The following is a 24,608-nucleotide window of genomic DNA, read 5'->3' as shown; positions in this document are numbered from 1 at the left end:
TACTCTTGTCGAGCCATAGAGTTTTCCTACAGTTTCTTTGGTTCTGGTATGTCTATATCCATTTCTCCCAGCGGTTTATGGGGTGTTTTACTTAGGCAATCCCTTAAGAAATGTCCTGCCTTTCTGCAATATAAACAGAGTTGTTGCCGCCTACGTCGCTCTCTCTCCTCTTTAGTTAGGGGTCCTCTTACACTGCCCAACTGCATGGGCTCAGGCGGGTTTTCTGTGGTCTGGGATGGGACCACCCAGGGACGTGCATACAAGGGACGGCCCTCAAAAGGAGACCGATCAGACCGTCTTTCCTGTAGCCGGTGATAAAGTTGCACCACTAAGTCTATGTATTGTGCGCAGCGTTCAGGTGGATTCACAACCTGAGCAAGGACAACTTTCAATTTGCTGCAGAGACCCCAGTAAAATTGAGTAGTTCTCTTGTCTTCAGGCCAGTTGGTCTCGCCTACCAGCTGGTTAAAAGTGGTGATATGCACCAACAGGTCCTGGGATCCCTGTCGAAGGGCCAGCAACTCTCCATCTAAGGCATGGGGCTGTGTTCGGCGGGCGGAGAGCTTATCCAGTTCTTGCTGGAAACCCGCAAAATTGTACAGAACGGGATCATCATGGTTTACCAGCGGCACTGACCAATTTGCTGCATGCCCTCCTAGGTAGGACAGGACAAAGGCCACCTTGGTTTGATCTGTCGGGAATGCCCCTGGACGACACAGGAAGTGAAGCCGACACTGATTCATGAAAACAGCATATTTTTGTTGGTCCCCCAGGAATCTTTTAGGTGAAGTTAAGGGGACAGTAACAGGGGTAGTGACTTGTATCTGAGGTGGCGCTGCTGCAGCACCATCGATTGGGCCAGGTAAGGGGGTCGGTCCAGCCTGTGTTCTAGTCAAACGCTTTGCAAGTTCTTCTGTTCTCTCCCCATTGACTACTAATTCCTTTCTCATGGCATTGGTTTCAGAGCAGGCAGCATGTACTTCTGCCCGTAGCTCTCCTAGCAATGCGGCTAACTGATCGACCTCGGAAGCCACGACACTCGCGCAGGGCGTGTGCACATGGGCTTAGCGTTCTGTAACGCTTACCTCTGGTGCACTGCAGGAGTGCCTGGACCGGACCACCAGATGTATGGTTCTTGGTGATAGCTGCTAAATCCAAACCACTCACTTCCCACTGTTCTGCTGAAAGGCTAACTGCCCAGTGTACGGTAAGGTTGGGAGTGATTTGAAGGCCCCTGATGTGATGGATCTGATGCAGGACCCTCTGGGAGGATCTACAGGTGGGTAACCAAGAAAAGGGTAAGCTACTGTGTCTTATGCCTTCCTCCCACCACCCAGCTTCCCCAGGATGTGCTGACTGGGAGGCAATGCTGGAAATGTGCTCACCTTTGTATTCAACTCAAAAGCAGGGTTCCCTGGATTGGCATCTGTCTCCCAGTTGCTTCATTGAGAATGGTGGTCCAGTCCTGCTGCAGCACATGTGGTGCTGGTAGGTGGGTGTTCCTGCTTTGCGCGGTGTTCCTGCTTTGCGCGCTGTAATGCAGTGTCCATACGCACTGTCTTAATATTCGCTATTGTCCGTGAGCTACAGAGCTATAGTGCATATTGCAAATGTGTCCCTTTACAGCTCCTTTGAAGTTCGAAATGTCCACTCTGTTGCCGAGTGCTTCTAACGTGTCTTTTCCTTTCCTTTGCAGGCTCCCTGCAGCATGATGTGTCTGGGTTGCTGCTGGTTGCGAAAAGAAACCCTCCGATGCAGGAGATGATGGGAATGCTGTTGAATGCTGTCGGATTACGGCCGGATGTAAGCCTATGGAATGAGGGAAAGTGCTGGGAAGCACTCCGAATGCTGTTAATGGCTCACTGCGTGTTGTTTGTTGCCTCCTAGGTGCTGCGGACCGCAGCGGTGGAATGAGGCCCTACAGAGCACCCGGACAGACCTGCAGGGAGTATTCTGCAGAAGGTGGCTTCAGGATCCAAGTCAGGGAAGCAGAGAAGAAGCCGTGTAGCACGTAGAGTCCTGCAGTGCAGAGCAAGTGTTACGCTACTTGTACTCATCAGCTGGAGAAAACGCTAAGCACTGGGTGTGGCCCAGGGCAGGGCTTATATAGCCCTGGGCTGCACCCAGCACCACTAGACTACCAAGCATACTTTTTATAGGGTTTGCCAGGGGCCATCTTGGTTCTTGCATGGCATCCTGCTCTGGGGGCCATTTTGAAGGTGGCATCTGCCAGTACTTGTATGATGCAAGCTGCGCCAGCCAGCAACCCTTAGTGTAAAGGCCTTAGCTACACTAGGGGTTCTGCTAGGGATCATGACACTCGGGCTACCCACAACTTGGAGATCCAGACAGAGGATCTAGAAAACATATTGAGGAGAGCAAACATATGAGTCAAAGCAATCCCCGAAGCAGTGGGGGATGTGAAACTGCCTCAAACAATACAGCAAATCTTTGCAGACCTTGCGGATGCGGCAGACTCAGCGGAAATCTTGTTAGACCGGATCCATAGAGCAGGACCTAAAAGAAATGTACCAGGAGCAAGGCCAAGGGACACCCTGGTCCCCATGCATGTATACGTCCAGAAAGAGAAAATCCTGGCCGCTGCAAGAAAAGCTAAGGACCTCGACTTTAATGGCTCGGCTATCCAACTCTACCAGGACCTCTCCCACGTTACACTCACCAAGAGAAGGATGAAGCACCCTGTAGTGCAGGAACTTATGAAGAGAGGCACCAAATACAGGTGGACCTTCCCCTTCAGTCTTGTCTTCAAACTTGAAGGCAGGCAAAGGAGAATAACAATGGTAGAAGAGGCAGCAAACATCCTGGGAATAGAATGCGATTCAACCAGCAGTGAAGCCCATGGCCCAATAAAAGATCAGTCGAAAGGAAAGTCATGGGAATGGTCCACACAAGAATCAAAAAATAAAGCAAGGAAAAAAGAGGGGCCCAAGGGGTCCAGGGGCACAGTCAGAGGCAAACCGACAGGATAATGACTTCCCTTCCTGAAAGCGACTCTTCCACCTAAACGCATGCCTGAGGGATGAAAAGATAATCAATAATCGGGGAGGGGACACGCACAGCAACTGTGGCGGGGGAGGGAAGGAAGAGAGGAACTCTTGGGACCGAGACATGGGTCTGAGTCGACCCGCAAGGGGTGACGCTGGGAGAGGAAGGGAACTCAAGCCCGAGGAAGAGATTTGGGAGGATTGAGAGGCTAGTTGAGCCTACCCAGAGAGGGGGGGGTGAGAGGGATGAGGGGGAGTTATGGGAGGGACAAGGGAAGGGGGAGGGGAAAGGAGGAACCAGGTCCATGTCCAGCCAAGCAAGCTCGCAAATTAAGGCCTGCATTCACAAAACCCTCGAACAATGGCTAACGATAAAACACTAAAAGTCATATCACTTAATATTAAAGGCCTAAACTCACCAATAAAAAAGAAAAAATTTGAGCACTTCATATTGAGAGATAACCCAGACCTGATCACCCTACAAGAAACCCACTTACAGGAGAAATATAAACATAAGATATGACTGCAAGGATATAGCCAGATCCAACAATCCAACGATGCGGGGGGAAAAGGAGGGATCCTAATAGCTGTGCAGAGAAACTCTGATCTCATGACGATTGACGTCAACAGGGACACCAAAGGGAGGTATATCGCCACATTCCTCAGATAAAGGGAGAGTACATCACTCTGGCCACCATATACGCACCTAACACAAGACAAGACCACTTCATCAAAACGACACTACAAAAATTGGAGGAGTTTGCGAAGGGGAGAATAATTCTCACAGGAGACTAACTTAGCATGGGACCCAGAAAGGGATAGGAGTGCTAGAATCTCATACTCCCAGAACAAACCCTCGAAACAATTGCAGGAAAAAATAGACAACCTATCACTGGTAGATGCATGGAGGGAAAAGAGAGGGGATAGCAGGGGATACGCATTCGACATTCTATTCACACGTATACAGATCAGCACCTAGAATAGACTACATCTGAAGATCCCTACTTTATGTTCCATACCATGCTCAAAACAGGGTTTGGGGAAACCTTTATGGCCAAAATAGCTGCCAACTACCACATGTGCCTCATGGTCGCCAACAGACCACATTGATTGTGTTGTGCCTCATGGTCGCTAACAGACCACATTGATTGTGGTGGTGTGCCTCATGGTCGCTAACAGACCACATTGATTGTGCTGTGCCTCATGGTCGCTAACAGACAACATGGATTGTGTTGTGCCTCATGGTCGCTAGCAAACCACATTGATTGTGTTGTGCCTCATGGTCGCCAACAGACCACATTGATTGTGTTGTGCCTCATGGTCGCCAACAGACTACACTGATCGTGTTGCGCTTTATAGTTGCTAGCCAGCTACTACCTGTATCCATATCTGAACTATGCCAGCATGGCTAGTATTCATCATGTTCCCTTTCTGCATTATGCCCGATTGCACGCCTTGTAGCAGAAATAGTTTTACCCCATTCAGTAATGGACTTGCCAAGCTTGGCTGTCCTAGACACCACCCCATTCCCTGCCCCACACCCTTCCTACCCTCCCTACCTCCTTTCCCCCACAGTGCACCTACAGACCATAGTACTAAAATGAGCATTACTTAAGGTAACACTCTACCTAACCTCGCCACAGATGACCACTCAGACAACATCCAGAACTCACGCAATCTGCTAGAACATCGCCCTACAGCCTACCCCAACCTCATGTCACGTAACGACAGACTAGGTTATAGACTCCCTAGCCTACTTAGCAAAATGACCAACGAACCCACAACTAAAATCACTAATAAAAACACCATCGCAAACTCTGTGCCACTTAAAGGAGCCTTACTCAATGCTAGATCCCTTGTGGCTCACCCCACGGAAATTGCAGATATCATCCGCTCAGCAGACCTGGATTTCCTAGCCACCACAGAAACTTGTCTTCATGCCGCAGCAGGCCCCTCTCTCTCGCAGTTCCAGAAAACTACTCCATCCTCAGGGCCGACAGACCTAATGCCCATGGAGGAGGTGTAGCACTTATTTTCAAATCCACGCTTGACATTAGATCTGTGACCTCCCTTCCTCTAAATTCCTGTGAACACCTATCAAAATTCAAACCTCCCCTAAGAACTCCATCACCCTGGAACTATTATACAGACCCCCTGGTCCCACAGGTTCCTTTGAGGAAGATAGAGCCTCCCTCATAGCCGAAAAATCTAAACCTCTATCACAGAATATTATTCTATGTGACTTAAACTTGGGTTACAATGATCCTCACAACACTTCAGCATCCTCCCTTGCCAATGTACTTGGCGAACATAACTACTTTCAACTTAACACCCTACCTACACACCAGAAAGGTAGAACCTTAGACTGGCTCGTCGCCCACAACTGCAACATTACCTGTAAGAACCCCCAACCACTTATATGGACCGACCATTTCCTACTCTCATTTGACATTAGTACTAATAACCCTCTCCACATACAGCGCCCACCTGCATCAGCATGTCTGACAAGAAATAAGCGGAACATCACCGCCGAAGCCCTCATCCCCCTGGTTCTACCCACCCTAAACATGATCCCTAATACATCAGACCTCAACTTACTTCTAGACACCTACAACAACGCCATGACCAAAGCTATTGACCTTGTTGCCCCTTTAAAACTACGCAAAAGTAAACCTAAAGCACATCTTAACTCCTGGTATACACCTGAACTCAAAATATTAAGAAATAAAAAGTCCAAAATGGAAACCCTCTGGAAAATGAATCCATCAGAGGAACACAAAGTCAATCTCATAAATGCATCTTCCTCTTATAAAAAAAAGAAATTATTCGCACTAAAAAGGAAGCCTACAATACAAGAATAAGCAATGTTAGCTCCAGTACCAAAGAATTATTCACTATCTTGAAGGAGTTAGAAAACCCCAATCCACCTATGGACACGTCCGTGAAGGACCAACTCTGGTGCACTAGCATCCAAGACGCCCTTGCGAACAAAATCACTGGCCTACAAACAAAAATCGAAAATAAAGACTTCAACTCTCCAATAGTAGCCGCACCCCTAGCCCCCCTACTCCAAGCCCACCTACCACCCCTAACACCAACCAGGGCTTCACCTTCAAAAATGTAACTGTACTAGAAGTGCAAAAAATTATAACATCCCTCAAACCATCAAACTGCAGAGGACAGCTGCCCTGCACAGATCATAAAAGATGCAGCAAGAGACCTCGCCCCCTTCATTTCTAACCTTATAAACGTGTCATTCTCCACTAATTCGGTACCCAATAATCTGAAACAGTCATGGGTCCTCCCGCTACTAAAAAAACAGACCTTGGACCCTTCCATTCCTACTAATTACAGGCCTATCACAACTGTTCCCTTCTTGTTAAAAATCCTTGACAGAGTTGCTTACTTGCAAATTCAGCATTACCTAGAGTGTAACCAATTACTCGGATTGCTTCAGTCTGGCTTCAGGCCTCAACATGGAACTCAAACCGCCCTTGTTGACCTTAAAAGTCAGATTGACGAAATTAAAGATAAGGGCAAGGCTGCTATCCTACTCCTTTTAGATCTCTAAGCAGCCTTCGACCTGGTCGACCATAAAATACTCTGTAACCACCTCTCCTCTGCCGCCCACTTTCCCCCTCGGCTGTCACGTGGATACAGTAATTCCTGGCCAATAGAACCATGAGTGTCTTTTCTCTGGAGGCAGCAGCAGACCCTATCCCCATCACCTGTGGTGTCCCACAAGGATCATGTGTTTCACCCACCCTTTACAATATCTTTACAAAGCCCCTCTTTGATAAACTGGATCGTCTGGGTGTCACCCACACAAACTACGCGGATGACACCCAGATACTCCTCACCATCTCGGGCAATTACAATACTGATGTAGCCAGGATCAATAAAATCTTCTCCGTCATTCAGGCATGGATGGCCACACACGGCCTCTGCCTCAATGACGAGAAGACTGAACTGCTCATTGATGGCTCACCGAACAACCTACAAAAACTTAGTCCCAATTACTCTAGCATCATAATTGATGGCAACTCTATCGCGGTCGCTAAAAACGTGAAAACACTCGGCTTCTATCTTGATGCCAATATTAACCTCACTGAGCAAGTTAACGCGATTGCCTCTGCCACTGCCTATACCGGAAAATTAATCAGAGCCTGTAGACCATTTCTCTCCCCCAACAGCTGCCTCACGCTAGCCAGAGCCCTTATACAATCTAAGCTAGACTACTGCAACAGCCTCTACTTAGGTGCCAACCAAGCGATAATCAATAAACTCCAAGGCCTTCAAAATAATGCTTTACGGGCAGCGCTAAACATTCCCAGGCTTGAGCACATCTCTGCCACTAGAACCACTTGTAAATGGCTCACCATCCAACATAAAATTGATCTAAAAACACTCTGCCTCACTTACAAAGCTCTCAATTATTTAGCACCACCCTACCGGACTAACAAATTTACCATGAAATCCTCCACTAGAACTACGAGATCTTCCAATAACCTATGTCTCATAGTACCTAGATTCACCTCTAAAAGAGCCGGAGGCTCGAGCTTTACCGTCCTCGCCTCCCAACTTTGGAACTCCCTGCCACTGAATATTAAATCTTCCAAATCTTTCCAATCATTCAGGAAACTTGCCATTGGGTGGCTTCTGACAAAAAGTCAACCTTGAAGTTAGACCTAGATATAAACTGCATTTATTGTTTATGCCTCATTTATGTCATTACTGGGTGCTATCACCCCACTGCCTATATTTCCTGTATACAACTGCTGTTCAAATTGTTCTAGTATCACTGCTTATTACCATGTACTGTTCCTTGTAACCTGTATTAAGCGCCCTTATACTCCAGGGTGCGGAGCGCTATAGAAATAAAATAAACAAACACTCCCTGCCTACGCCTGTTAATTAACAGAGACCTGGGCGACCCAATAGCAGTAACAAGAAGAACAAAACATGGCTACCCTCTATCCCCACTCTTATACGCCATCCATCTAGAACCCTTATTGAGCAGGATAAGAGACAGGAAAGATATAGAGGGAATCCTCTACGGAGGTAAGGAACACAAGGTGGCAGCATTCGCCAATGACATGCTACTAATTATAACTAACCCGGGGAAATCCCTGCACGCACTAGACAAAGTCTTAGCCCAATTCGGAGAGGTTGCGGGCATAAAAATAACCAGAAACAAATCGGGAATACTGTACTTTGCTGTACAACCAGAAAGGGAAAAGGAACTCATATCTAGTTTCCCATTTTGTTGGGCCCTCAATGCAATAAAATCCCTGTAAATCCACATCTCTAGAGCTACAAGCCAATTATTCATGGCCAATTATCCCTCCTTTCTAGCATCTATGAGGAACATGCTGCACAGCTGGAGCCCCCTGACCATTTCCTGGATGGGCAGAATCAATGTACTGGTTCTCCTACCAAAGCTGCTATATATATTTATGGCCCTCCCCATAAAAATCCCCATGCAACACTTTCGGTCAATCGGAAAACTCACGAGTGCCTTCATCTGGAATCACAAAAAAACAAGAATCTCAAATAAAGTAATGCAGTCACCCAGGATCAAGGGAGGTATGGCAGAGGCAGACCTCATAGCCTACTATCATGCTGCTCAGATCCGAATCATTAGGGACGACCGCGGGAAGAAATTGAGAGAAATAGACAGTGCAATGGTGGGGTGCATCTAGAGGAGGTCCTGTGGTTGCCCATGGAGCACAGCCCCCATAACACGCTCTGCAGCGAAATCGAATCCCAGGTGGTAAACTCATGGGACGCGGTGACGAAAAACCCCAAGACGACAACCTTCCCGTCACTCCTCACACCTAACTTCAGGAATCCACAGTTCACGCCGGGATTGAATGGGAAGGGGTTTGGCAAAAGGCGGGACGGGGGATGCCATAAGATACAGGACATTTTCGAAGGAGGGGAGATAAAATCCTTCCCGCCAGTGCAAACTAGACTTTGGGGTCGGGGAAAAGGAGAGATTCCATTATGCCCAAATGAGAGACTGGCTTCAGGACCCTAAAGTGAAAGAAGCAGCAACAAGAGCCCTGACCCTATTTGTGAAATTTGTTACCACCGACACAGGAGAAAAACACATAGTGGGGGCAATATACGGCCTAATTAAAGAAGGGGACATGCGCTTTATGACAAACTGGGAAAAAGAAACGGACCAACCAATAGAAGGGGGCAGGACTGTGGTCAACCATCCCCAAAACTGCACAGTCACTGCAGATACAGAAAATCTGGCTAAAGATGGTGTACCAATGGCACCTTACCCCTACGAAGCTGTCTACAAATCTACCAACCCACATCCAGGCTCTGCTGGAGGGAATTCAGGGAGGAGGGAAACTGGAGACACATCTGGTGGCAATGCCCGAAAGTTCAACCGTTCCGGCTAATGGTCCAAGAGGCAGCGAAGGAAATATTGGGGGTAGAAGAAAAGGGCAACCTGGGCCTGTACATTCTCGGTCTGTGGGGAGAACTGAAGAATCTACCCTCAAGAGCACAACGCAAAGTCTACGCGATTTGGGTAATGGCCAGAGCTCAGCTCGTAGCCCGCAAGCGGAAATCGAAGAGTGTACCCACAGAACACGAATGGGTGGTGAAGATATGGGAATTTGTAGCTATGGAGTGGGTATCGTACTCCCTCCAGGGAGACCACCAGAGATTCCTTATGGACTGGGACCTAGTCATGAAATTCCTTATGAAGGACTCCAGACAGACATGGTGCCCAAGGAGGATGAAACTAGGGGGAGTAATCTAAGGCCCCTCTTCAGACTGGGCATTGGAAATGTCAACATAGCAATGAAGGGAGAAGCAGAGGGGGCCGGGAGGGCACCAGTCCCAGAACCTAAGAGATGAAAGAGGGGGCCTTATTTGCATGATACTGGAGAAAATGTGAAGAGCAATACCCAACGGAGGAGAAACTGGAACTAGAGAGGCCTGGGAAGGGGAGAGTTGGGGGGAGGGGTGTTTATCTTCTGTACTGTTGAAACAAAATGCCAATAAAATGTATATCGAAAAAATAGTAAACAAATTCACCCAAAGGCTATTGGGCAAAAGTGTAGCTCAGCAAAAGTGGATAATATCAGGAGCGCTAAGGAGAGAGAGAAGACAGGCACATTGTATGCCTAATAGGATTCAGAAGGGGGTGGAATTTAAATAAATTAGATCTAGCCATTTGCATCATGCCCAAAGTGCCATTACTGATAAGAATGTGATTTAATGCCATCACATCAAGCACATGAAGTGTAATAAATTAGCCATTTTAATGCTAGGTAGGGTGGTGGAGCGGACAGGTTTTGCACACAAAAAATAAATATGTCACATTAAATGTGTTACAGAGATGGTTCGACTTGAGCAGCAAGTTCATTGTTCTCAATGGCACAAAAGATGTCGGGTCATGTGGGCTGTTTATGTGTGAAGTGGTCTCCTTGTAAGGCCATAATTCCTGGTTTTAATGTGCATTCTCCATTTCTTCATAAAAGTACAAGTCAACAGGAGCTATTTGTGGAATAACATTCCATTTATCATGCTCTCGCTCTTGCGCTTACTCTGTAACAATCACACCGCAGTTGACAACAGTGTTGTCTTGCTAAGACTAGGCCGGGACAAACATTGAATATGTGCATGTTAGCCCCACAACATTTGGAGAAATCCAGGAATATTTGTGGGCCGCTGCAGCTCCCCAATTTCACCATGGACGTGTGGTGGAATTAGGATGCCTGCTCAAACTTAACTTGTTTTCATTTTGAAGCCATGTGCAGAGAAATACGGCTTTTTGTTTACTTAAAAAAACCTTTTGTGGTGTCCATGCCCTGCCATGATTTACCTTTCTTACCTTTCTTACTCCATGCTCTACAGCTCTGCTTTCTTCCAACTCAAACTAGACAGAATAAAGGGACTACCCTTTGGTAAAATTCTAGCATAGAAAGCAAGAGATCCTCTTTTCCTCCACTGCATGGCTAAAAAATATAATTTGGCCTGGACTGGTGCCTTAACTTGAAAAATGGGCAGCAGGTTTAACAGTGAATGCTTAATACCCAGACAATTCTGATAGTTTCCGGTTTGACTAAACATTCACCTAGTCCTTCCCACAATACTGCCTTTCGGCCCGGTGTTCTTGCAGGTACACTTAAAGGGAGCTTATGTTAAGGTGGGTATGGGAAGCAATAGCAATGCATGATTCCTACAGCCAGACTTGGTTACTGACAGGCTGTTGGTCTTTCTGAGAGACCTGCTTCTGGAGAAGAAAATAGTCTAGCCGCTAAAAGAATGCTGTGCTGCTTGCGTCAACGACAACCACTTAAGTTATGTGTTTGCTAGGCCCTATCCTTAAAGAATCATGGATGGTGGCTGAAAGCCGTATTGAATTAAATATTCTCAAATAGACATCCATAAAAGACCAAAATCCTCTTAGTCTTACTAGGACACGCTACCTCTGCTGCCATGAGTGTAGAGAAATGTTACAGATCCACAAAGATGCCCAGGAAAATGACAGCCCTTCCTACCTGCCACACCAACCACAAAGCGTAACAAACGTGTTTTTGGAGGAGCTGGACAGATAGGAGGGGGAACATCCATAGGATGCTCGCTCTGAGCTGTAGGAGATAAAACAAATACAACATAGGTTACTACACCTGACCCATGTAATGTTTCTCCTGGCCTCCCTCTCCCTGTCCCACGACCTACCTTGATGTTTTTGAAAGGAGGGAAATCTACTGTAACATCAGAAAGGATGATTGTCACTAGGCCAGGAAATGCGTTCCCTCACCACAAGGGAAAAAAGAAAGAAACCAGGCCCGAATGGGCCAGTCCCGGGCGGTACGAGGACACAGACTACAGAGTACCCAGGAAGAAAGCAAACCAGGATCCAAATACCAGTTCAGGGAGTATCCAGAAAGAAAGTACAAAAAGTCCAGGGTCCAAAATCAGAAGAAGCCAAAACATGGTCCACAAGTTCAATCAAGGGAAATCCAGGGAGAAGCCGAAGTCAAACACCAGTGTAATGGTGGGGGGGAAAGTCCCATCCCATAGTGGAACAGACAGGCTGGGAAAGCCTGCATCCAAAAACAGAAGAGTCAAGATAATTGACAAAAGCCTGTTTCATTAACAATTCATATAAAACAGGGACAGCAATGAACATGAGAAATGGCCACACTCTCATCGTCTTCGAGCTCGACAACAGGTTAAATACACAAAATACGTCACAACTGATGTCGCACTACAATCTGTGTTGCAAAAACCTAGGGAATGTGGGATTGGTTAGGGGAATCATCTATGTATGTAGTATATATGGGTTAGTCTACTCATTAGTTATGCTCTATCTGATGGCTCTACCTGAGACCTCCTCTAAATTGATAATGGTGAATACATGTCATCTCTACACTACTTGATTGGTTAATGCAACATTTGCAAAACAGCATTGTTTCAGAATGGCGAGTGGTTGCCATTGGCTTCACCAACCATCACTACTTGAAGATCATGAGCACATGAGCAACCATAGTGGTAGGGGGAGCGGCATCAAGGTGTTGCTTTTCCCCAATTATAACACACCGTCTCGGATTCCCTTGGCTACAAGGTAGGACTTTTAGCTCTGAACTTGGCTTTGTCTTGTATAGTTGTTCTGGAAATGTGAGGGGAGCGAAGGCCTCAATCTATCTGGGTCTGGCGTTAATGAATGGCCCCTGTTATCCAACTATAAGTCACATGGGTGGAGGTCAAGTTTTGAATGATTCTGCTTGACTTCTACTAGGATTTTAGCCCGTTTTACCCATCCTGTCTGCTAGAGACTTGTTTGAGCCACTTTTGCTGCAACATTAAGCCTTAATTAATGAGCACCTGTTCTTCAAGGGCTGTTTGTATCTTTACTTCATCTACGAGAAATGTGCCTTACTCTTGGGAATTGTTATAGTCTCTTCTCCTCAGTGTTAGTCCAAACCTCCCCTTTCTACTTTAACCTTGGCAAGAGTTGTGCAGCTATTGTCTGGCTTGTCCAGATCTGTGCTTTCAGCTGCTTCAGCAAGTCTATTCTTCCTGCAGCTTCGAGGCTTCTTCCATGCTTCCCATTCACTCGAACGTGGCTGGGCCGACAATTGTATCCAAAATGGTCACTAGTTACTGTTGCATCTCTGCGTTAAGCAAGCTTAATGTGTATTTGTATGAGTCTTGTGTTTCAGCGTATACATTGATTATATGTTTTATAATGTCTATTGAATGCAGGTAACATTCTTCATGTCATGTCTAAATGCAGTTTGACCTAGTGTCTGCCTATCTTCGTGGTGAGTATGTATCTGCTTCATGTTTAATGTGTCTAAGTGCGTCAATTTCGGCAGTGATGACACTTGCTTTCATCGTCTTCGGTTACAGCATGTCCATGTCTGCTAGAGCTTGCAGATTCATCTCTTCTTCGATCGCCCTGGGATAAGGTTGGTAGGGTTGTCTTAGCGAGTTCCATCTCCCGTACTTGCGGTATGGCGTCGGAGAGGTGACAGATGCCACGAATGATGCACCCTTTTCATTCCTATGTTACAGAGGCGTGGGAGGGGCAGATGCTATGAATTACCCATTAATCTTTCTCGACACAACATAATCCAACCTGAAGTCCTAAAAGCCAAAGTCAGAACAGGAAATTCCAAAGCAAGCCAAAAACAGATCCAGCAAGTAACGAAGAGGTCCACGAACATGAAGAAGATACTAGCAGAAAACCTTTGGTATGGAGTTGCAATAAAGGTGGACCTGGTTAGCAGATGACCCCTTTGGAGAAGGAATCACCTGCATCAAGCCAGGTCTTTGCACCATTGCCAGATGGCAATTACTTACAATAATCTGCCCGTTTAGGGTTGATGATAGCGAAGAAGGATCTCTCTGGTCTCAAGCCCATCAGAGCCTGGTGGCAGGGGTATAAGCATATAATAAACTGAGTGCAATCTGAAATGGCTGTATTATCCAAGAACAAAAAGGCATACAGAAAGGGTAATCCATCCCCAGCGTTCTTGCCCCTCCCAGCAGCAACCTAGAGTACATTTATTTTTCAGATATGCATACAAATCAGTAGACACATTTGATTTTCTGTTTTCTTGTTTTTCAATTTAAGAATTCATGGTTTTGGGCTGTAAAACAGCAGTCATGTTTGTAAGGATAAATTGGTAATATGAAGAATTCAGTAATTCAGAGAGCCCTTTTTAGCAATTTTGAAGGGAATAAAATGTCTTCCTCTACTAAGGGCCTCATTTTACTTGAGTCGTTAATACCCTGGAAAGGGCCACAGCCCCTTTCTAGGTTATTTTGATACTTTTCTTGCTAGACTTGTAAAAAGGAATTGCAGGAATCCTGGCCGTTGCCAGTTTCCAATGCCTTTAACCACTCAACCAACCTATGGATTCCATTCGCTTTTTTTCACATTTGTCCTGCTAGGAGCAACACTCCAACAGGGAACACCCAAAGAAAAAGACATATGGAAAAAAACAGCCAGAGCTTTGTCCTTTACAATATGTGCCATTTTACACCTCAAAGCCAACAAGCCTCTAAAATGTGCTCTACAATCTTGCAATTGGGCTTAAATGTTCGGTGCTTTTGAAGATTGAGGAAAATCTCATAATGGAGAGCACTCTCAACAGTATCGTCCAAATAAGAACATCACACAAACTCTGTACCAACTTCATTGACTACCCGAGGTAGAGTATTACGTTTAAATCAATTTCCTCTCATATTTGCCAAACGTGAACCAGAGCGAGCACTTTGCTTTGAGTCACAAGAAACTACCAGCATGAGAAAGTATATGACAGATCTTCTCGACAAATGCATCTATAATGTGGCACAGAGGATCATGCAAGTTTAAGGAGACAACTGAAACATATTTTGTTTCCAAAATAACTCTGCCATACCGAAGGTTACCCCAAGTGTCACTCGTGCACTTCAGTCAATCCTGCTGATGGTCCAAATCCATCTGTACCTGAGCACCATCAGACATTTGTCCGGGTGTATATTTGTGCTTTACAAGCATAAAAAGAGATATAACCTTACACAGGATATTCCTCAGGTGTTTTTCTTTGACCCAAATTCAATTACTGTATTTTGTAACAACTTCTTAGAAGAAAGCAATGCTCAAATCTATGCCACCAAAAGCTCTACATTCCTGAGGTTTATTTACTTACAGATGGGAAATGGGCTCACTTTAAAGCATTTATTTTTCTACAATGTAAAAAAGTAACATAAACCTACCTGGAAGACCTCCCAGATAGGTGTCAATGCGGTCGTTCATTGCTGTGCTCAGGATAGTTAGTTGCTGCTCCAACTGAGTTTTATCGGAATAAGTTAGGTCTGTGTATGAATCCGCGACCAACTCTAAGGACTGTTTGCTCACAAGAAGCCACAGCTGAATGTTTTTGTTGGTACACAGTCTCTTCGACGTCAACCGTGCAACAGTGACATTCTCAATCGTTACCAAGATATCCTGTATAAAAGGAAGACAACAGGAAATAGCTTTATATATACCACATATCAGCGAACAAGGTCTTCACATTCTGAAGAATATTCCTTAATATTTGGGCGCTCCTTGAATGTACTTCAGAACATTACATTGCCACTTGGCCTTTGACCCTTTAGGGCATATTATAAATATAACAAATATTACTTACTAGTAATAGTCATTCTGTTACTTGCATATGCTTAGAACCACCTGTACCCACCCATCCTCCCCACAGGGAGCAAAAGAGATGTATTTTTTATTTTTTCTCGCATTTCCTTAGTTTTGTGTAGATAGTATATTACAGCTCTACAAACATCAATCTTTTTCTCCTCTACTTTGTGGATTTCGGAAGAAAGCTGGTAGATTGATAAATTGATTGACAGAGAACGTAAAGATGATAATTGGTGAAAATGCATTTATTTATCTATTGTTTGCTTGTTAGGTGCTTATACAGCAAGTCAATTCTGTTTCAAAACGCCCACAGGGCAACAGGGAGGGGACATGGGAATGAGACACATTGAAAATACATAAAATAATGAATACAATGGAGGAGAAAAAGAGGACAACCCTACTATGCCTTGTGAGTATTCAGATTGTGCAAGTGCAGAGGGAGGGGGCAGTAGGGGTAGGTGCTGTGATGCCCGTGCTCGTGGGTGAGCAGCAGATGAAGTGCATGGTAAGGTAAGTGCAAGCCTCAAGGATGGAGGGTGTGCTGAGGTAAGTGCTGAGGATAGACAGAAGCTAGGGGCAATTGAGTGTCAGAGGTCAGGGCCCTGAGGATGCATAAGGGCCCTGGTACCCAATCAAAGCAACTGTGAGATTAGCAGAGGTGAGAAGGGTGGAAGGAGGAGGTAAAGAGTAAAGTCATGAGTAGTTCACAGAATTTCAGAAAGTCCTACTCAAGACAGAGGCAGACGGAGGCTGTTCCACAGAAGGGAGCCAGCCGAGGAAAATGATCGACCACCTGCCCTCTTTTAGCAAAATGCTTTGCACACAGAGTTGGTGCTAGAGGAACACAGAGGTCTAGAGGAAGAATAGTAAGAAAGAGTTGCAGATAGCGTGGTCCCATGCCCCAGAAAGCCTTGTGGGTGATACAGAGAGATTTTAATTTAATCCATGTGGCAACCGGTAGCCAGTGAAGATTTTTTAGGGCAGGGGAGATGCGGTCCCTGGGGTAGAGGCCAAGGATAAATCTTGCTGTCCTATGCTAAATTAGCTAAAGGGGGTGCAGAGTGGAAGAAGTTAGATTCAGGAGGAGGCTGTTGCAATAGTCAAGCCTGGAGAGAACCAGGGCTCGAGTAACATTGACTTCTGGGGTAAAGTGAGAAAAGGTTGAATTCCTTTGAAAAGGAAGAGCTGAAAGTGAGACTTCTTGGCAATGTCCTGCGGGTGAGGGAGGAAGGAGAGAGGGGAGTCAAAGATGACTCAAAGGTTTCTGGCTTCAGAAGAAGGAGCAGGGGGAGGGCCCATGGAGGAAGGCCAGAGTGAAGGGAAGAAGGCGGGAGTAAGGGTCCCAATGGGAAGGATCTCAGTTTTGCTGGCATTGAGAAAGAGATCATTGGAAGTGCACCCGGCCTGGATGGCAGATAGCCAGTCAGGAATGATGGAAGGTGCAAGAGGGTCTGCAGGAAGTTTGAAAAATAGTTTTTTGTCATCTGCGTAACACTAAGTTGGGGCAGAAGGAGTAGATGAGGAGTGCCAGCTGAGAAAGGTAAACGTTAAAACGCCAAGGGGAGAGGATGGAACCCTAGGGGACACCACAGGTAGAGCAGGAGATAAGAGAGGAGAAGGTACCCAGGATGACTCGGGAAGAGTGTCAGTTAGGAAAGAGGTCAGCCCATCCAGTGCCTGTTCTGAGATACCAAGGGTGTTGTGGAACCTTTGTATGAGGATGGAGTGGTTGACCATGTCAAAGGCAGAGGAGAGATCAAATGGGATAAGTACAGCTGGGGAGTTGGAATCCAGAGATGCAAGCAGTTCTTCACAGGTGTTCAGAAGAGCAGTTCCGTGCCTCTGGATGCACGGAATCCAGATTGATGGTCGTGGAGACCACCACCAGGTTCAGTGTGAGAGTTGAGTTGAGGCACGGCCAACTTCTCCAGAAGCTTCCCAAGGAAGGGGGTAATGGAAATGCTTGAGGGAGGAGGGGAAAGATCCAGTGGCAAAGAGTGGTTGCAGTGATCAGCAAGTGCGGGGGCAAGAGAGCCAATGTTGTCCTTGATGGTTCTGGATGAGCAAGGGGAAACCTGTTTGGAAGACACCTTCATGGAGCGGCCAAATCTGGTGACCTCTTCAGGTGCGACAGGGGCAAAGAAGGGGGAAGGAGGAGGGTGAGAGGGCAAGGGGATGTGGGATGGGTTGGGAGGGTGAGTAACAAGGCTGTTCAGGATCTCTTGAGTTTTGGTGGCAAAATGAGTGGCCAGTGCATTGCAGAGGGCCTGGGAAGGAAAAGGGGAGGAGACTGCGGTAGGGTTGGCTAGTTCCCGGCAGATTTTGAAAAGTTCAGCCATGTTGATGAATGCACCAGATACCTGTGCCTGAATGTGGGCCTTTTCTTGGTACAGATAGACAGTCTGTATTGCCTTTGGAGCAGGCAGCAGGTGAGTTGGTCAGAGGGTGAGCCTGAAGTTTGTCACTTCCGTTCTGCCGCTCTGCATTTTCGTTTCAGGGCTGCAAGTTCGGAGTCATACCAGGTGTTACGCTTAGAGGCAGTTTTCAGACTGATCCACATGACTGGGGCAAGAATGCCAAGAGTGTTGGTGATGGACAAGTGGAAGTGGTTGAGAGCAGTGTTGGTGGTAGAGTCTGATTTAGGGAGATAAGGGAGGATAAAGGTGGAAGTGAAGGCAGCAGCTGACACTCGTTTCATCGGGCGGATGTTCGTGAACAAGGTTGGCAGGGCTTTTGGGGGTGCGGTCAGAGGCCCAACGGGACCCAGGTGGGAGGAGAGAAGAGAGTGGTCTGACCAAGAGAGAGGGGTGACCAGAGGAGATGAGAGTTCGAGGTCAGAGTGGATGAGGGCGTCCAGTGTGTATCCAGCAGAGTGGGTTGGACCAGAAGGGAGAATGGAAAGGGATAGAGAGGTCAAGGAAAAGAGTGGATGCTCTGCCAGGAGAATCCAATTTGATGTTGAAATCACCCAAGAAGAGCAGATTGGAGGAGGTTGAAAGTAAAGAGGAACAGAAATCAGTCCATTCAAAGGTAGAGCCTGGAGGACTGTAAATGGTAGAAATGGGCAGGGTGGAGCAGAGAAAGATGACCAACTTGCATACAAGGCTCTCAAAGGAAGAGTAGAGCTGGCAGGGTAAGATGGAGGAAGGTAACCACTCAGGGAAGATTAAGGCAACCCCACCGCCAGCACGGTGAGGTCCAGGCTTGGAAATGATCTTGAAGCCATCAGGTAGGAGGGATTCAAAAGCAGTGACTGAGCTGGCATTGAACCATGTCTCGGTAAGAGCGAGAATGTTGAGGTCAGTGTCTTCGAGGAGGAGGCAAATGTCAGCAGCGTGTTTGTTGGCTGAGCAGGTGTTAAGATTCACCAGGTGGAGACAGCCTCTGCCTTTGAAGGTTTTCTGAGGTGGAGTACAGGGGCATGGTACTCCAGTCAGAGGGGACGAGGGGACAGAGATTGGTAAGGGGAGAGGCAGGAGAAGGAAGAAAGTTAATGAGGGATGGACAAAGAGGAGGTTGGCTTGAGAACTGTGAACCAGAATAGTGCCAGTGTGGTAGACATTAATATGCAGCGTGATGAGAGGAAGCCTGTTTCAAGACTGGAGGGGGTGTCTGTACTCCTGCTCTCTAAATGGTAGAGGAGAGGCACAGAAGACTCCAGCCAAGATTCTCTATTACGGTAGCAATGGACAAGCAATCAAGGCCTAGCTTCTCAGGAGGTGTTGCAGTGTAGTCCCCAAGCACCCACAAAGGAATGTCCACACACTGTATTAGTGAAAACACAGTCTTTATATAATTAAGGTTCAAGGTTATGTACACAATCACATTAACTCATTTTGTGCGCAGTTAATCTAAAATGGCAAATATATACAGTTCTAAGCGGTACCATAATTATTATCAGATTTCATTAAAGTGCATCAACTGTACTCTGGTCAAATGTCACACAAATCTATTAATAAAGATAACCAATGATAGACATAGGAGGAAAGCAGTTGGTTAGAACAACTGGCAGGATACTGGCCCTGTTACCTAGACACAGTTCCATGTGGAGATGCCCCCCTCCACCTGGGCAACCTGTAAAATAAGGATATACTACAAAGCCCAGTCCATATATTTTTCAATGAATCTTATTTCCTTCTAAAGTGTTTCTACCACCCCAAAGTACATGGAATAGCAGAGTTCCTTGAAGAGGCGTTGATGGATCCTTCTTGAGTGACTCCCTTTAAAGCAGGAACCACGGATAGTCGATGGGACTTGACGAAGGTGAACTTGGCGTTGATCCTCGATGTTTGGTGGCGTCGAGGCAGCAGCTTCAGTCCTGGCGGTGCACGTCGATGATGAGTCGAAGACATCCTGCAAGGATGAGGCGTGCAGGGCACCTCGACGTTGATAGTTCAGGACCGCAAAGAGTTTGTGAAGAACTTTGGCCCAGCAAGGGCGTTGAGTCGTCCGGCGTCTCTATGGTCTTTGGGTGGTGGGAAACCCACTGGCGGATGCTCCTCGGTGCGTCTACAGCCTGGCCTTCTCCGGCAGGATAAGCCGGTCAGCGGTGCGGACAAGGGCGTTCGGGAATCAAATGTCTTCATCAGTGGAGCGTTGCGGCTCCGTTCGTCAACGGCACGGCATCAAGCAGTCCCCGCTTCTGGGCAACTAACTTTGACGGGGCTCCAGTGGTTATAGCAACCCTGCAAACCCTGGTCGACGACGGTGGATGGAATGTCTGTTGCTTCTCTTTGTTCTCCTCAGCAGTCCCCGTCTCCGGTCGGCAGCCTGTCGAGGGCCTGACTTCCAGGGAGCTTCGGCAAAGGTTTTTTTTTTTTTAAATTTGTTTTTATTATTTTAGAACAACATGCCAAACATTCCAACTTTGAGGACGTTCATAACCAATGACAAACCAACACATTATACATTTCCCGTCCTCCCCCCTCCTTCCCCACAAACTAGAGCCGTAACATCAGTGTCATCTTCATGAGCATTTTCGGGAATCTCAGTGCTTATTGACTCCTCTGAGTCTTCTGTTTCATGACTGACCTGGTGAGGTGTAGCCATCGAGGTCACCAATTGCCTCCAGGCCATCAGGGGGCCCACTTCCTCTTCTCCCCCCCTGGTGGCAGCTTCAAATCAAACCGCAGTTTCAGCTTCTGCCCATCTCAAGAGGTCCGCCCACCATGTCTCCACTCTAGGCCTATGGGATGCCTTCCAAACGCATTGCAATCCTGCGCTTGGCCAGGACATATGCCAGGTCCTTCATTTTGTTGATATGCTTTAAATTACGTGGACTGGGGAAATTCCCAAGCATGCATGCCCCAGCAGACCCCACGTCCAGCACCACTCCCCCACTGGCCATTTTCGTCTTTATTTCTTCCCAGAATCTATGCACCTCTGGGCAAGCCCAGAACATGTGCAGCAACCCTGCCTCCTCCTCTCCACACCTGGGGCATTTCTGTATAGCTGAGCCTCCAAACCTGGCTATTCTTCCAGGGGTCAAATAGGCTCTGTGGGTGACATATAGCTGGATCTGCTGGAGTCTCGCATTCCGAGACACCCTTTTGTGGTACCTTTGTACTCTGTCCCATTGTCCATCGGTCATTTATTCTCCAATCTCCTCCTCCCAATCATGCCTCAGCTGGAGTAGCTCCCTCTCTGCCTTTGCTCTTAAGAGCTCATATATCCTAGCTATTTTGTGTCCTTCCTCTGAGACATCATACATCATTTCCAGGGTGGCATCAGGTACTTCCGCCAGTGCCGTCTCAGGCCACCTCCCCCTTACCCGTTTCAAGAGCCTTATGTATGTAATATATTGGCCGCTATGCACCCCTGTCTCCTCGTGCAACCTCTGAAATTCCAATACCTCCCCTTCCTGCAATATATCTCCGAGGGTGGCTAGACCCACCGGTTCCCAATATCTGCGGACTGCTTCAAACAATTGGGGGTCATCACCACATAGAGCCACCAGCGGGACCTGCAGAGAGAGCGTGTCTGGGTCGCCCACCGTTTTCCATGCTCTGCGCCAAACTTCCCAGCCCAACTCCATTAGTCTCCCCCTCCCCACCATCTTAGTTTTATGCATCCACACTGTCTCTCTAAGAAAATATGGGACTGAGTCGCCCCGCAAAAGCCTGGCTTCCGCCAAGTCCTCCGCAGACAGCCACCTGGCCACATACAACAGCTGTCCCGCCAAATGATACAATTCAAAGTTTGGCAGGTTTATGCCCCCCTTATCGCAAGTGTTCTGCAGCTTCCACAGGGCTACCCTATTCCTGGAGTTGCCCCATATAAAGCCCCTGCACATACCATGGAGTCTCACAAAGAAGTGTCTGGGGATCAAGTATGGGACAACATAAAAGTGTAAGTTCTCAGGCAGAACAACCATTTTGAGCAGAGCTGCTCTCCCCATCATGGCCAGGGGTAAACTAGACCAGAACACCATGCTATTCTTAATACCCTCAATCGCTTTCACTGTATTATGTTTGTGTTCCATCTCTATCTTATGATAAATATTCACACCCAGATACTTGAATATCACGGCCAGCCAGGGTATCCGCAGGACAGGTAGCCCCGCCAATGGGGTGCCCCTATACCTTCCCAAGGGGAACAAGCTAGACTTCCTGGGGTTCATCGATATGCCCGAGAGGGTGGCATAACGATCCATCACCTCCAGCACATATTGCAGGTTTTCTTCCGGGTAACGCAGGTAGAGAAGCATATCGTCTGCATACAATGATATCAGGGGAGGGCCCCCCGTTGTGCGAATCTCCACCTCCCCGTATTGTTGCCGCAGGCATATTGCTAGCGGTTCTAATGCCAAGATGTATAAGATAGGTGACCAGGGGCAACCCTGTCTGGCCCCCCTGCTGAGTTGCCATTTGTCTGAAATTGTGGGACCAGTTTTAACTCTCGCAATCGGGGAACTGTATAGCAACTGGACCCATCTAGTATATACAGGTCCCATTCCATACCCTTTCAGGGTCGCCTTTAACCACGGCCACCTCACTGAATCAAAGGCTTTCACCACGTCCAGCGACACGATGGCTCTCTCTCCTGAGTCTTCCTTAGTTTGATCAATAATATGGTGTAGCCTCCTGTGGTTATCTGTGATGTTTCTACCTGGGACATAACCAGTTTGGTCTGGGTGTATCAGCTTGCCGATAACCCTCTTTAGTCTGTTGGCTAGCACTGCTGTGAGTATTTTGCTATCCTGGTTAAGCATGGACAAGGGCCTATAGGACCCGCATTCCGTGTCCGGCTTACCTGGTTTCAGGAGCGGGACGATCACCGCCTCGCGGAGGGACGCCGGCTGTTCCCCCTGCTCATAGGGTTCATTAAACATAGCCAGCAGCGGCTGGAGTAGCTCCTGCTTGTATGCTTTATAAAATTCACTGGGTAACCCATCTGACCCGGGCGCTTTACATGTGGGGAGGTGTTGGATCACCGCCTCCAGTTCGTCTACGGTGATGGGGGCGTCCAGATCTGCGCGTTCTAGGTCATCCAAGGTGGGCAACCCCACATCTATTGTTTCCAGTATTTCCTGGCTCATATCCTCTCCTGTATCCTCATATAGATGTCTGTAGTACTTGAGGAACTCCCCATTTACCCCTTCTTGGGTGTTATAAGTTCGACCTTCCGCATCCCTAACCTCTCTGATCACTGAATGGGGAAGTCTCATTTTTATATAGCCAGGCCAGTAGTCTACCTGGTTTATCCCCCCCTGCATGTAATTTCTCAGTATATTTCCTATAATTTAATTTGCATAATCTATCCCAGAGTTCCATACAAGCTAATTGTAAGTCTTTTATCTTAGCGCTGTTCTCACGGGCGGTCCCCTCACTACGAGTAAGGCCCTGCAGCTCTCTTTCTGTTTCCAGCAGTTCCCGTTCAATACCCCCTTGGAGCCCTTTAGATTTTGATATGGCTACCCCGCGCACCACCACCTTGAATGCCTCATATACAGTTCACACAGAATGTACACTGCCCGTATTAATTTCAAAGTATTCCTCGATAACCACCCTCAGATCCTCGCGAAATTCCGCATCCTGTAGAGCCTCAGTTCTGAGCCTCCATGTCGGGATATGCGCTCTGGGGGGTTGATGCTGCCACTCTACAACTAAAGGCGAGTGGTCGGACAGTATCCTGGCCTTGTATTCGGCCCCCACCATTTCTCTTGCTATCTCCGCCGCAGCAAACACGTAATCCAACCTTATGTGCAGGTCATGCGGCGCTGCGTAGTGCGAATACTGCCTATCCGTTGGATGTAACCTTCTCCACACATCCTCCAGACCGAGGTCTATCAATAGGGTCCTCAGTGCTTTAGCTGCTGGCGCTGGCTTCCCTGATTTGTCATCTGACCTATCAATCCTGGGGTTCAGGGTGCAATTGAAATTCCCTCCCCACACCATCGTGCCACTTGCCAGGGGGCTAATTTTACTATATAGGACCTAAAATATGCTGCTGTATCATGGTTAGGGGCATACAAATTTACAATGTTCACCTCCCTATTTTCCAGGATCCCCGCCACCACCACCATCCTGCCCTCTGGGTCTATTGTCGAGCTAAGCAAACGAAACGGCACATGCGGTGCCACCCAGGTGATCACCCCCCCTTGCGAATGCTGAGTATGTGGCACTTATGACATTCCCTTTCCATTTCCTTCTAACCACCTCCAGCTTCTCCTTGGTGAGGTGGGTCTCCTGTAGCAAGGCTATGTCAATGCGCATCCTCTTTAAATACATCATCACTTTGTTGTGTTTCAGATAGCTATTGAGGCCCCGCACATTCCAGGTCACCACTCTGGGATTACCCAACGCCATCTACCCGATGTACTCCCCCTCCACCTTCCCCTCCGAAATCTTCCCTGATGACCCGTTGTCCGAATCTTAACCCCCCCATCCTCAACAACCCCTCTTCCTAAAACCTCCCCCCTTCCCTTTCCCAAACTCCACCCCACT

At 47.3% G+C, this 24,608-nt stretch overlaps 1 protein-coding gene across 1 annotated transcript in view; it reads right to left on the bottom strand.

The window, feature by feature from the left end:
- Window positions 1–24,608, bottom strand: part of PROS1 (protein S) — an 858,149-nt gene that overhangs the window by 130,978 nt on the left and 702,563 nt on the right. Inside the window, exon 14 of the mRNA XM_069637200.1 lies at window positions 15,246–15,477. Within this exon, the coding sequence (XP_069493301.1) occupies window positions 15,246–15,477 (232 nt within the window). The remainder of the gene's footprint in view (window positions 1–15,245; window positions 15,478–24,608) is intronic.

The sequence above is a fragment of the Ambystoma mexicanum genome, chromosome 7p, assembly GCF_040938575.1.
Source record: "Ambystoma mexicanum isolate Mex_15411 chromosome 7p, UKY_AmexF1_1, whole genome shotgun sequence".
NCBI lineage: Eukaryota > Metazoa > Chordata > Amphibia > Caudata > Ambystomatidae > Ambystoma > Ambystoma mexicanum.
This window is presented reverse-complemented; position numbering and strand designations above follow the sequence as displayed.